At 39.7% G+C, this 13,816-nt stretch overlaps 1 protein-coding gene across 1 annotated transcript in view; it reads left to right on the plus strand.

Moving 5' to 3' along the window:
• Positions 1 to 12,420, plus strand: part of SOS1 (SOS Ras/Rac guanine nucleotide exchange factor 1) — a 41,244-nt gene extending 28,824 nt beyond the window's left edge. Inside the window, exons 16-22 of the mRNA XM_083733075.1 lie at positions 600 to 762; positions 1,373 to 1,490; positions 3,688 to 3,860; positions 4,151 to 4,267; positions 4,411 to 4,675; positions 5,333 to 5,451; positions 6,982 to 12,420. Of these exons, the coding sequence (XP_083589201.1) occupies positions 600 to 762; positions 1,373 to 1,490; positions 3,688 to 3,860; positions 4,151 to 4,267; positions 4,411 to 4,675; positions 5,333 to 5,451; positions 6,982 to 7,476 (1,450 nt within the window). The 3' untranslated portion in view covers positions 7,477 to 12,420. The remainder of the gene's footprint in view (positions 1 to 599; positions 763 to 1,372; positions 1,491 to 3,687; positions 3,861 to 4,150; positions 4,268 to 4,410; positions 4,676 to 5,332; positions 5,452 to 6,981) is intronic.
• Positions 12,421 to 13,816: the final 1,396 nt, after the last annotated feature.

Consider the following 13,816-nt stretch of genomic DNA (forward strand, 5'->3'; position numbering starts at 1 on the left):
AATTGAAAGACAGTATATTCTTTCAATTCTGCACTGGTTTTAGACTGAGTTAGTAATCCTCAAATTGGGCTTTGAGAAATTAAATAATTAAAGGCTCATCTGAGTTTAGTGGAGCTGCTGATAGAGGATAGAGGAACCTGTCTATTGCATGTCTCATGATTCACTTCTCCAATCTTGCTACCTCAGCTCCCTCTCAGGGCCATTAATTTGGCTGCATCTCTGCATCAGGCATGATAGGATCATTCAGTTATTCCTGTTTATCATGTAGTAGAATTCCCTCCATAGGAGTGGATGGCCCCATTGCAGCTCTGTATGAATTTTACTTCTCCAGACTGTTTCATTCCTATCAAGAGGTGTGTGCCCTGATCATGCAGAAACAAGAGGTGGGCTCCTCTGAAGGCAGACTTTTGTTTTCCTACTGGTGTGCAAGTTTAACGTCTAATGTTCTCCCATTTGGATTCAGAAAAGAAGTTGGCTTCAGTAATTATATCAGCTGCTTGGAAACCCCTGTATTAAGTCACACTTGTCAAAATAAAATTATATTAAATTGGTGCCTTTTAACATTCTTGTACTGATAAGTACATCTTTTGTGCATTTAGATGCATCATAGAAACAGAAAACCTAGAGGAAAGAGTAATTGTAGTATGCCGGATAATTGAGATCTTGCAAGTTTTCCAAGAACTAAACAATTTTAATGGTGTTCTTGAAGTTGTCAGTGCTATGAACTCTGCACCTATTTACAGACTGGATCATACCTTTGAGGTAAGTCACATGTAGATCTAGAAACTGTAATTGTTTTAACTGTTGCTGAATAAAGTATTGAAAAAAACAAAAACATTTAAACCAAAATCACTTTTTTCTTTTTCTTCAGTCTTCAGCATGAGCACTGGGTAGGCTGTTGGACACATTTTTCTTTACATAGAGATAATCTCAGGGTTACATTAAACACTTACAAAATGCAGTGCAAATGTTTGTTTTGTCCCATGTACAAGGGTAAGAAGCCACTGTGACATCTTGTTTATTTTGCCAAAAGTTCCTTTGTGCATCATGTCCCCATTTGCAGACTGCGTATATTCCCTAGACTGAGATTATCTCCATGGTGGAAAAGCATCATGTTAAGAAGTAGTGTCTCTTCTCTCCACAAGAAAGTGGGGCTGAAGCTGAGCAATTGAAAAGTAGAGCAAAATATCAAGGGCACTTCCCAGTGCCACACATAATATAACCGATTTTTTGATATGAAAAGCACTTCAATATGTAAGGGGTGAATGAACCCTCCAAGTGAATACATATTTTGACTGGCCCTTAATTTGAGGTCACTGATAACATGTGGTTTGTAGTTGTCCATGTCTCAGCTTTCTTTATGCATCTTCAGCAAATCCCAAGCCGCCAAAAAAAGATTTTTGAAGAAGCTCATGAACTGAGTGAAGACCATCATAAGAAATACTTGGCAAAACTCAGGTCTATTAATCCTCCATGTGTGCCTTTCTTTGGTAAGTAAGATTTATTCTTGAAAAATATAAAATCACAAATGTTGATAAGCCACGGAACTATTAAGAAGCCATTTCTTAAATATATTAGTGGAGCTTGCTATATTGTTTGGAATAGCCAGGCATTTCAAAGAATCAGTATTTCAACTTCAAAAGCTTTTTCCCCTGTTCAATATCAAATCTACAATTTCACTACATTTTAGTTGGAACCCTTGACCTGATTTTTCAGCTATCTTCATGTGTTAGGTACTAATACAAATTAGTATTTAACTCATTTAGAAATGCTGAGCATTTGTGAAGTGTACTTTGTGGTTCTAGCTTAACCAGGGAAATCTCAAGAGATGGAGATCAGATAAAGTGCTCCAATTTCCTCGTGCTTTTTTTTTTTAGCGCTGTGCTATACTCTACTTGATAAAGATACTTTCTGACTGTGCTTTGACAGTAGGCTGATTCAGATGCAAGGATCTCTGTCTAATAAACCATGGTGTTTTAAACAGAACAAACATTGTGCCTATGTGCCTTCTCCTTTCCTTTTCCCTTCTCCATTAGTGGTGAGGAATGCTAAATATAGAACACCTGAATATAGAATACCAGATCTGCTATATAAATAAGCCAGGGAGGCTTGCCTGATGCATTTGTTACATATTTTTAGGTGTCAGACAAGCCTTATTCCAGGTCTTTGGCTAATTAATCCATGGCCTTTTAAATGGGCAGGGGGTATAATTGTTTTGGTTTGTTATTATGCTATATGTTTTTTGTTTTTATATTGTAAACTACCCCTATGATCTTTGGGTGAAGGTCAGTATAGACATTTTAATATTAATAATAATAAAAATCCATAAAGTTTCTCACTCACATTTTTTACCAACCTATCTTGTGAGCATTCCTATTTATAAGATTAAAAGGATCAGGTTTTTAGAAAATAGCTGCCTAGTTGCATGGAGGTAATTTATATGCTCTGCAGGCAGCCAGGAAAGTGGTTGTTTACAAACCTGTACTGTATTATTTATTTACATAATGACATTAGTACACATTATGCGTTGGATTGCAAGAACACATAGCCCTGCCCCAAGGAGCTTATAATCTGAAATTTGACATACCAAAGGGGTGCTATGGAAGGTAGTAAAAAGGAATGTATTACTGTTTCAATTGCATACACGTAGCCTTGGTGATAGGGCATGGGGATTATGGGGTGGTACCAAAGGCTTCATAGAAATTGTGGGTTTGGAAGAAGAAGGAAAGTAGGTAACATCACAGATGGTCTAGAAGTCAGTGAAGGGTGATGGAGGTGGAGGAGTGAAAGTCATGGATAGATACAAAAAAGGATATAAGAATGGAGAGAGAAGGAACTTGGAGGCCTTTAAGGTAAGGGGAAAGAAGGGAAATAGGGTCACTCCATTGGCTCTACTGTGAGACCTCCAGTCTTTCAGCCTTTCTCTCCTTCAGCACTTACCTAGCAGCAGCCATTTTATTGGGCTCCAGAGCAGAGAGAGAGAAGGGAAGCAGGGCCATTTCATCCTCCTTTCCCTGAACAGTTTAAACCCTAGCTGGTTGTTATAAGAACACTGTAACCTGTCCTGGTACCTGCTTCACCCACTCCATCCTCTCCTCCTTTCTCATTCTGTGTTAGGTCTGTTGCATTGTAAGCCTTGGGGTGTGTGGATAGACTGTCTTTTAAAAATTATTATTGAGTGAGACCCTTTCAGATGAAGAGCTGGTAGAATGGCAGGCAAAAAAAAACCAACGAGGCTGAGATTCAAAGAGGGTGGTTGGGTGCATGCCATGAGTTTGGAAGCTAGTTACAAAAAGCTGAGGAAAGGGTTAGGGGGCACTGTGGAGTTTTGAAGGAGGATATGGAGGTGGGTAGAGACAAAAGGTATAGCTTGCCATTAGAATGGCTTGGTTACAAACGGACATTAAGTGGGCAGTGCCCTTTGGCCACCATCCAAGGTTAGTTAACCATGTGTTGAGATGAAGCCCAAACTTTGTTTCGCCCCAGGTAAGTAGCAGCAGCAAGGCCAGCAGGCACATCTGCTTGGAGGAGAGGAGATCAGGAATCCCTTTGTTGGATCTTCAGAAAAAATTTAAGTGCATCATTCAACCTTCTCAAAGCCTTTGTAGCTCTAACCTTAATTCTAGTTTTCCATTGAAAGACCATAACCATTTTATAGCTGCAATTTTTTTGGGACGTTACTTGTAGGAATTTATTTAACAAACATCTTGAAAACGGAAGAAGGCAATCCTGAATTTCTCAAACGACATGGGAAAGAACTTATCAATTTCAGTAAGCGGAGGAAAGTGGCTGAGATAACAGGGGAGATCCAACAGTACCAAAACCAGCCATACTGCCTAAGAGGAGAAGCTGATATCAGGGTAAGTAGGGTTTTTTGCTCTTCCAGGTTCAGCTTTCTTTTAGTGGCCATGAGGAGATGCTTATACTGTTGGTTGAAGCTCCTTTGCTCACCAGGGTATTGTGCTGATTGTATTACGTCTGAATTTATTTTCAGCCCTTAGACTGGTTCCCAAATCTACAGTTCTTTTATTTCTCAATTATCAACTTCTAGAACATGTCCTCATCAAATAAGAGTTGATTTTAATCTGGTTTTGCTGTTCAACAGATCTGTCGATTCTGTGTTAATCTTTCTGAATATTTTGGGTTTCAGAAATTTTTTGAAAATTTGAATCCAATGGGAAATAGCATGGAAAAAGAGTTTGCAGATTATCTGTTCAACAAGTCTCTAGAAATAGAGCCACGTAACGTCAAGCCACCCCCAAGATTTGTGAGTATTTAGATTTCTCAGTTAATGTATGCTATAAAATACAGTTGGAGCTGCACAAACTTTTTAATAGAAAAAGTAAGTAATTTTACAGTAAAAACTATCAGTGTTCTTCATATAAACAGTGTTTTTGGTTTTCTGTGCAGCCCAAAAAGTACACCTATTCTCTCAAATCTCCGGGTGTTCGTCCATCAAACCCAAGACCAGGCACCATGAGACACCCTACACCTCTGCAACAGGAGCCAAGAAAAATCAGTTACAGTCGTGTCCCTGAGAGTGAAACAGAAAGTGCTGCTTCTGCACCAAACTCTCCAAGAACACCGCTCACCCCACCTCCACCATCGTCCACTTCCAGCACCACAGATGTTTGCAGTGTCTTTGACTCTGATCCCTCCACCCCTTTTCATTCAAGTAGGTGCTCTAGCAAGGATTGGGCTATTCTTCTCCTTTTTAAGTTGTTTGGCCTGTGTTGCATGTGGGCATGTTTTCTGATACTGCTGCTATGTGCCAAACCACAGGAAATCATTTAGTTGATGCTTGTATTTTGAAAACGGTTTTCTTAAATTTAATTGAATTCAAACCATGATTGAAAAGGGAAAACTGAGATGTACTGTTTTAAATGAATGCCTTGTTTGCTGTTTGTACAGGGTGAGTCCTTTAAAAGAGGCCCCGTGGATACAGAGTACACATGTTCCACAGGGCCTCTTTTAAAAGGCTCACCCTGTACATGGCAGGATGCTAGTAACAGTGACAATTATTTTCTTTTCTTAATTCATTTTGTTTCTTTCTTGGCCTTTATCAATCCCTGGCCCAAGGGCATGTTAAAACATAAGATACAACACTAAGAATACCACAGCCATTGGCAGCTCTTTGGCTTAAGCTGCTTTGTTTTGTTTGTGAAAAGAAATCCTGATTCTTCAGGAACTTAGCAGGAGGAGGCTGATAAATAAGAGGTATACATTTTATATGCTGTATTGTACTTCGTGTGTTTAGAATTTACTGTGAAAGTACTAGAAAAGTAGAAAAATTCAAATGAGATGGATAATAGAATTTTTCATACACTTTCAGGGTCAGCTTCTGTGTCTTCCATAACTTTTCCAAAAAGCTCAGATGAAATTACCGTTCCCCCTCCTATTCCTCCCCGGAGACGTCCAGAATCTGCTCCTGCTGAATCTTCTCCTTCAAAGGTAATTTCACCGCATTTCTCTCTGCAGGAACAGTGAGATGAAAATACAGTGGAGAGGGAGAGCCTGCTGTCACTGCCACCTCCACAACCTTTAAAGACAAAAGACCACTAGTGTGTGCCTCCCCACAGAGGAAATGGTTTATTCCGCCTTTTAAAATAAATGGAGTTTCAGATTTACAACCTAGTTTCATTTAATTCTTATACAAGGTGACAGCAAAAGTTAACATTCACTGGGGGGGGAAACATTCTGGGTTTTTTATGCTCCATCTATAATGATAAATGAGTTTGGCTTATTTTAATTTTAATGTAAAGGCACAGCATGAATGGGCTATTTAAAGCTGCTTCAGTGTTTCCATACCCACTCCCACCTCCTGGAGCTCTGGTTCCTGCAGTTTCAGTTTTAAGTGGCTGTTTGAAAAAGATAGGGATCCTGCTGCCGTACTCACAACTAGCAGCTTTAAGAAAGTTAAAAAAATAAGACCCAATAAGGTATGCGCCTGCAAAAACAATGGGAGAACTAGTTTGGGTCTCATCCAAACTGATAACCTTTTTTTAAAAGAGGAAGGGAAGAAAATAATAATGACTTTAGTAAAAAATAAAGACTTTCACTTCTGTTCATCTGGAATTAAATTTCTGGTTGCCACTGGTGACCCTATTTGTTCCTGTGCTTATATGTTTTTGCACCTGGGAACACCTTTAGTGCAACTCTTTGTCTTTATCCATTAAAGGGCTTCCATCTTCTCTGCTGGATCTCCTACCTATCCAGCCCGATTCTGTTTCCTCTTCCCATCTCTTGCTTCTGGAAGAGATGTGGGCAATAGAGAAGAGTCTGACAACCTTCTCCTATTTCCCCCTCCCCCCTCACACACACACCTTCTCCTTTATGTGGGCATCCAGCTTTTGTCCTCTGTTGGAATCTTGTTGTAGGAGCACTCCTAGAAGTAAGATGAAATGAAAGCCTTTAGACCAGAGGTAGCTAAACCCTTCTGGCCAGAAGGCCACATCCATCCTCTAGGGGCCACATGCCAGCAGTGCAGCTGGCCATCCCACACACTCTTGTGCATACTCTCACAGGCAGGTAGGCAAGCATCTAGCCCCTCCTCTTCCATGCCAATCAGCTGAGGACTTGGTGTCATTGCCCCTGTTGCTCAAATGATCATTCCAGAGAGAAATTTGAAGGGGTGGGCAGTTGTCTCCTCCATCACAGCACTGCGCTTTGCACACCCAACTTTTTCTTTTTGCTGTAGTAGATAATGGGTAGTAGATAATGTCCACAACCCAAGGATTGGCCATTCCTGCTTTGGGCTTTCTCTAATCCTTTGAAGATAATTCATATTAGACGTGCTGTGTGGGTTTTTTCTACTCTGAAAGAGAACAACCTATATTGGGTAACTCTCTCAACTCACCTCTGCAGGTGGAATTAGTCCAAAGGGTCTTCGCCCTCTTTTGCAAGGTACCGTCTTGGCATATTTGTTCCCCAGTGCAACATTGAGGTCTTTGAATTATGTCCTAACAAATCTTTATATTTCAGATTTCTTCTGCACATCTGGACAGCCCACCAGCAATCCCTCCTCGGCAGCCGACATCAAAAATCTATTCACCGAGATATTCGGTGCCAGACAGGACCTCCATCTCTGACCCCCCAGAAAGCCCACCTGTATTGCCTCCTCGAGAACCTGTACGAACTCCTGATGTTTTCTCTAGTTCACCTCTCCATCTCCAGCCACCACCCTTAGGCAGAAAAAGTGAACTGGGCAACACTTTCTTTCCCAACAGTCCGTCTCCATTTACTCCGCCTCCCCCCCAGACACCTTCTCCTCACGTTGTCCGGAGGCATTTGCCATCACCTCCTTTGATACCCCAAGATACGGACCACCATTCTGTTGCTGGGCCACCTGTTCCTCCTCGGCAAAGCACTTCTCAACATATCCCAAAGCTTCCTCCAAAAACTTACAAAAGGGAGCCCACGCATCCATTGATGCATCGTGATGGACCCCCTTTGCTGGAGAACGCCCACTCCACCTGAATTCTCCCTTGTGCTCGAGAGAGAATGCTTTCCCTGGTGCCATGTCTGTTGCTGGCAATAGATGCACTGTACCTTGTGGGCACCAAGGAGTTGAGCTGTGTTGCTCCTAACACTAAAGACTCTACGTTTGATATTTGGTGTACAAGAAGAAGAAGAAAGAATCTTAATGACAGGCCCCTTACCGTGAATAAACTGTTGCTGTTTGTTAGTATAGTATGCAGGGCCCTGTTCTAAAGTCAGTGGACACCTGAATGTACCAGAAATCAGATTTGCAGATCTCTTTGGGCCAATAAGCAGACATTGTGCTTTGTGTAACGTCCTGTGAGGGATAAAATGCATAGTCCTGTATTCATCTGTCCACCATGATGTAAGTTCTTGGAGTAAAAATATTATGCACTTTTTAAAAAAAGAATCTCAAACAGGGAACTTGATAGTCTTCTTAATTTTCTTTTGTTTTATTCCCTGCTTTCAAATCATGAACTGGACTGTGAGGAAGATCTGTGGTACTGAACTGAACCAACATAGAGCTAAGACATAGCACCGTACTGCAGTCCTGTTTACAAACTGTTACTAGTAATACATGGGTACCTAGGCTTCACCAAAGAGGTACTTTCCTCCTCCTTTATGAACATTATGGTGCCAGTTCAAAAAGAATTTTTTGCCAGTAAACAGAATGCCTAACTTTTAACCGCCTTTAAACAAATGAGATTTAAGTCTTATATGAATGACACCAATGATGCAAACTGCAAAACAATGCTATTGTCAGAGTTGAATCTGTTTCTCCATTTAGAAGACTGTTAAATCTAGACTAGGTTAGGTCTTCATTTTAAGGTTTACTGATAATCCACTTAATGGCTGGTAGTGCAACATCTTTGAGACTATGCCATGAAAATGCAAAAGATGATCCGCTGGCCATATTCCCTAGTTATCACCATGTTTTAACTAGCAGTAGGTAGATGAATAATCAGCACCCATAGAATTGCCTTGTAGTTGCATAAATAAATCATATGTATATAGTGAATGTTGCATAAATATACTTGCAAATTGTTTTTAATTTAATTGAAATAAAGATACAGATATTTTGTCTGGCTGACATATATTAAATTATTGCATTTCTAAATGTACATTTCAGTTTAAAGCACTGAGGAGGAGACACATGCTGTGGTACACACCTCTCTTTCTTGCTCATTGTTTTAGTCTGTAAAGAAAAAAGTTAGAAGAAATCCAAGGTTTGGCATGTGAAATAAATGTGTGTTAGGGGTGATTTGGAAGTGAACATCTGTGTGCTTAACATGGATCTCAAGCATATCATACAGTTCAGAATTCCAAACTCTGTTTAACTTCTTAAACCTTGAAACTGAACTTGACCGTGTCAGAAATGTTTGAAAGAAAATAATCTACATGAATATTTTGCCTTGGATTATCCATAGACCTGTGAATTGCGCTTCTGATTCTTGTACTGTGATAGTAATGCATGCCACTTATTGAAGATATTTTAATCCTTTCTACTACACTAGGACTTGTGAATGGTGCAGTATTGTATCTTTAGTTGCTAAGACTCTGATAGGATGTTTTCTCCTTGGCAAAACCAAAATACATTTCGGTAATCTAGAAAGCCATGTCACTGGAACAGTGATGGTAGAGGACCGTATCACCATGAAAGCCTACTGTTCTAAGACACTTCTACAGCATTATGTAGTGTGGTCTTTGCATTTCAGGAAAACGTTCATTTAACCTGCATTAAATGGATCCTTCTTAACATGTACGATATGCAGAAACAAAAGGGCATTCTGAGATAAAAATTTGTATAATGCTAGCCTATGACAAGTGTTAAGTTGAGCCCAGCTGAGGGTTAGAGATACTTTAAAATGACTGAACTTGCTAAGGGAAAGCTGAGAATCTGCTCCTTACTTAAATACATTTTTTGTCTTGTAACACTAAAGGTAGTGGTAATGCTCCTGTCCATAAGAACTTTAAAATACTGCAGATGATATTACACCCACCTGAGCCAACCAGGAAAAACACTCTAATGTTCTTTCTCCAGGCTCTGCCTACAGAGTGAAAGTTCCCTAATCAATCCACTCCAGAAAAAAGTGGTAGCAGGATTATAGTTTAATAAATCCATTTAGCATTTGCAAGCAGCAACGTTTTGTACAGATCTGTCTTATTCTTGTTTTGAGTGGGAAAATGATGTTCACTTAATATTAACAGCAGCCCCGTAGTTGCTAAGATTATCATGCTTGATACAACCCAGATACTTTGATAATGAAGCAGTATACATGCAGTTTAAATAAATAAAATACTTAATCCAAGATGAATTGGCTTAAGCCAGTTAAGAGAAACTAAGTCATTTGTTCCATTGAGGCTGTCTGTCAGCTTCATGGTCTCTCATGGTAGCTGAAGTAAAATATTTAGGTCAGCAGAACTTATAAAAAGCGCAAATTTTAAATCTCTGTGTGCAAAATTTCCCCAAATCCCCTGAAGCAGATGTTGTACATGTGCAAAGTGTGTGTAGTTCTTCAGGCCTCTTGTTTAACACAATCAACTTGCATTGTGTTAAATGTGCTGTGTTTTAAAGCACTGAAAATGTTTGTTTTGATTAGAATTACTTTGTGCTCACCCAAAACATCCGTTACACAGTTCATAGAATCATAGAATTTTAGAGTTGGAAGGGACCCTGAGGGGGCCAACCCCCTGCAATGCCCAATGTGGAGCTCAAACCCACAAACCCTGACATTAAGAGCCCCATGCTTTTACCAACTGAGCTATCCCACCTTTTGATGTTCTACAAGAAGTGGCGAGCTTTTTCAGAAGTAAACTTCACTGCATATTTCAAAATCCATCCCAATGAGTTGCTAGACTGTTCCCCATAAAAAACTACTTTGTATAATTTTAGTACCTCAATCAAGAGTTTGGAAAGTCACAAAGTAGGAAAGGAAATAAACTTTTTGGGGTCAAATATTTGTGTATGCAGACTTCTGACTTACATAGAACTCTTCACCAGACAATCTAAAACACTATTTTTCAATATCTGTTTGTATAGGAGTATAAACCCCATAGAAATGATGTTACAGAACTGAACATCAGGAAGAATGGAGAGGTATCCAAGTACTGGTTATATAGAATCAAGTGGTTGACATATAGTTCACCCAGACTTGGAAATAAAAACTTGTTCCTCTAGCAAATTGGCTATTAGAGGTTGATAGTAAACTGCCTTTTCACTCTCTGGAAGTAATGTGCCAACGGCAGTATAATAAATAAAGTGGGAGGGAAATCTTGAGAGCCTGTAAGCAGGAAGTTGATGTCCATGTTTTGACCTTGCCATGCTACAGTGGGATTTTTTTCATTTTGCCATGTCTTGCTGCTGCTTGCTGTCATACACACACGCGTCTGTAAGTTGCTCAAATTTAACTCATGGGTTGGTTGGTTTTTCCATTTTAAACCCTACCTTAAAATTTGAGTAGGTTTGCAAATTAGTCGTCTTGTGCTACATTTAAAATTGACAGAGATCCAAATCGGCATGCACATACCTGGGCTTTTTTAACCATCACCCCTCATACCACTGTAGGCGCTCCCTCCATTCCCTGAAAAACCACTCTGTAGGGTGAGATGCAGAATTAGCACCTGTGCAGGGGTGCCTGGAGAATTTTTGGGTGTCTGTTTTTAAAAAAATAAGAGGGAAGTAGTCTCCTAAGAAATTCAAGAAAGCATTCTTTTGTTCCACCATGACTCCAAATAAAAATTGGCCTCACTGCTATGACAATGGTAGGTGGCACTTAGAGACTAGCAACCTCTATTGAAGGTTAGTAGTGTTCAGTGTAGATGGAGCTGTTTGGGGTGGTTTTGATTGGAGCTGGATAAGTTCCTGAGTGGTTTTTGTTGGAACGTGTCAGCTTGTCTGAATGTTTTCTCGTCATTGTGTCTTGCCTGCTTGCTGTTCAGTGTACAAAAAAATGCACAAATTAAATCCTTGCTATTCCCTACATTTTTGGTGGTTGAAAGGGAGGAGCTTGCTGTAATAGAAAACTGGTTTTTAATTAACAGTGGGGGAGGGGAGAAATAAACAAGGCAACCTCTTTGGATGTTTTCTCTCTGGTGCAAGAGGTAACTCACATACAGCTGCTGTAAATTGTGCTCTTAAACTGATCAGTGATCACTTCCATACTTATTGAAGAGCTGAATAATTTTTCTCTGCTAATGAAAAGTAAATGCAGGCCTATTGCTGATGAAAGGTATTAAGCCAAAAGCACTTGGGTTTTTTGGGATGAATTTTCATGCCTTATTTGCCATTAATTTTGTTACTTTAAAACAAAAAACCTTAAAGTGCATATTTTTTTCTGTCAACTGTGAGCAAATTCCCCTTTTGCCTTTAACAGCAAAACAGTGCATTAAGCAGTCAGTTGCTGCAGAATTGCACATCGAGACCTTTGTAAAACAGTAATGTACCCAGGCGAAAGGGGGGGAAACTTGTGCCAGATGTGTATGCAACTTTCAGTAGCTGCCAAATGTGCCTTTTAAAAAAATATTGGTTCTTTTTTTCTGAAACACGGTAGATTCTCTTGTTGGTCGCATTTCTTATTTGGCCAATTTAGAAACCAAACTTTCTGTTTCTCTATGTACAGGTTTGTGTTTTTGATGAATTCTAATAATTTGTATATTTAAAACGTATTGCCTTTTGTTTAATGGCATGGATACTTTGCTAAAATGGTTGAGAAGCTATGGCAGTCCAATCCAGCTGCGTTAAGGTTGAAGTGGTGATATCCTAAACTGGCAAATCTTATGGGCCTATGTGTGTACCTAATCATGTCTGTAGGTCAGCTTTGTATGCTATGTCTGCAATGGTATTCAGATTGCATTTAAAGTGAAAATTAATAGTGGCTGTTACTTTTTGGCATTCAAGAGATCTGTTCATAAAAAATAAATAAAAATGCCTTACATATCCTATAAGTGTTTATCCTTGTATATGTAAAAACTTAGGTCTGTGAGCCTGCTGCATTATTTTAATTTTGTTCTGTGTAGTGTTGTCCTATAAAGATCAACCCCAGTTAAGAGTATATGGGTACCTCGCAAAGGTGCAGATGCACTCCTAACACAGGAAGCAAATAAATTTACCACTGCAAAATAATTAAGTGCATAGGGATGAGCTAAAGTTATACCATGCTATGCAAGTCTTGACAGTGTGGTTGCATTCTTCAGTAGTCTCACTCCATCTGACCTTCAACTTGTTGCTAAACTGAGTATTTTGCTGCGTTGCTGTTGCAGTAACTTTTAATACTTAAACAATTGAGGTTAGATAGGTCTGAAGGAAGAATGGATTTTCCTAGACATTTAAGCAATTTCTGCCCGGACACTGTTTTGAACTGCCAAATCCCGGCAATGTCCGGGAAATTCCGGATGTATGGCAATTCTGGTACTGGTATTTATCTGAAATACTTGAATACTTAACAGTGTCTACATATGGAGATTCCTCCCACCACCACCCCAGTTATGATTTAGTCTCTTGTAGGCAACACAGCAGAAAAAAATACTTGCAGTTCTTGCAGTTGGTTTTAATAATAGTGGAAGGATAATCCTTTGTACATCCAATCTCCAGAAATGGCCTGTTTGGTGTTGGACGTGTAAGAAAATACACCTTAGGAATAGCCATTTTCAAATATCTAAAGGGTTGTCACATGGAGGATGGAGCAAGCTTGTTTAGATGACCCTTGAGTCCCTTCCAACTCTACAATTCAATGAGAAAGCATGAATACCAGTTTATTGATTAATCTGGTACTTGTTACTGCTTTCCTTGGTCAGTTGCACACACTTATCTTCCTAAACATCTGCATGGGATATGAAGCCCTTGGACTGTTTCCAGTAGATACTTGTATACCTGTAACATAGGAAATTGACAGAAGCTTTTCTTCTTCCCAACTACTCTTAGACCTGGCTGTAAATCAGGAGTATAACCAAGAATATATACCGTATTTTTCGCTCTATAACACGCACCAGACCATAACATGCACATCGTTTTTAGAGGAGGAAAACAAGAAAAAAAATATTCTAAACGAAATAGTGGATATATGAATTTTGTGGTTCGTGCTGTGGCCACAGACATGTGATCTGACAGTGAGTTTGGAGTAGCCCAATGCAAAAATCCTGAGGATCCATGTGGATCCATGCTTTGTAACCACGGAGGAGGGAAGTAAGGGAACCATGGATCCTCTGCTCAGACTGCAGCAGATCCCCACCACCACCCTCAGGCATTCGCTCCATAACACGCACAGACATTTCCCCTTACTTTCTAGGAGGAAAAAAGTGAGTGTTGTGCAAAAAATACGGTAAATTGTAGCATGAGAAG

Source organism: Podarcis gaigeae (genome assembly GCF_964106915.1).
Source record: "Podarcis gaigeae genome assembly, chromosome: 3".
NCBI classification, from domain to species: Eukaryota; Metazoa; Chordata; class Lepidosauria; order Squamata; family Lacertidae; genus Podarcis; species Podarcis gaigeae.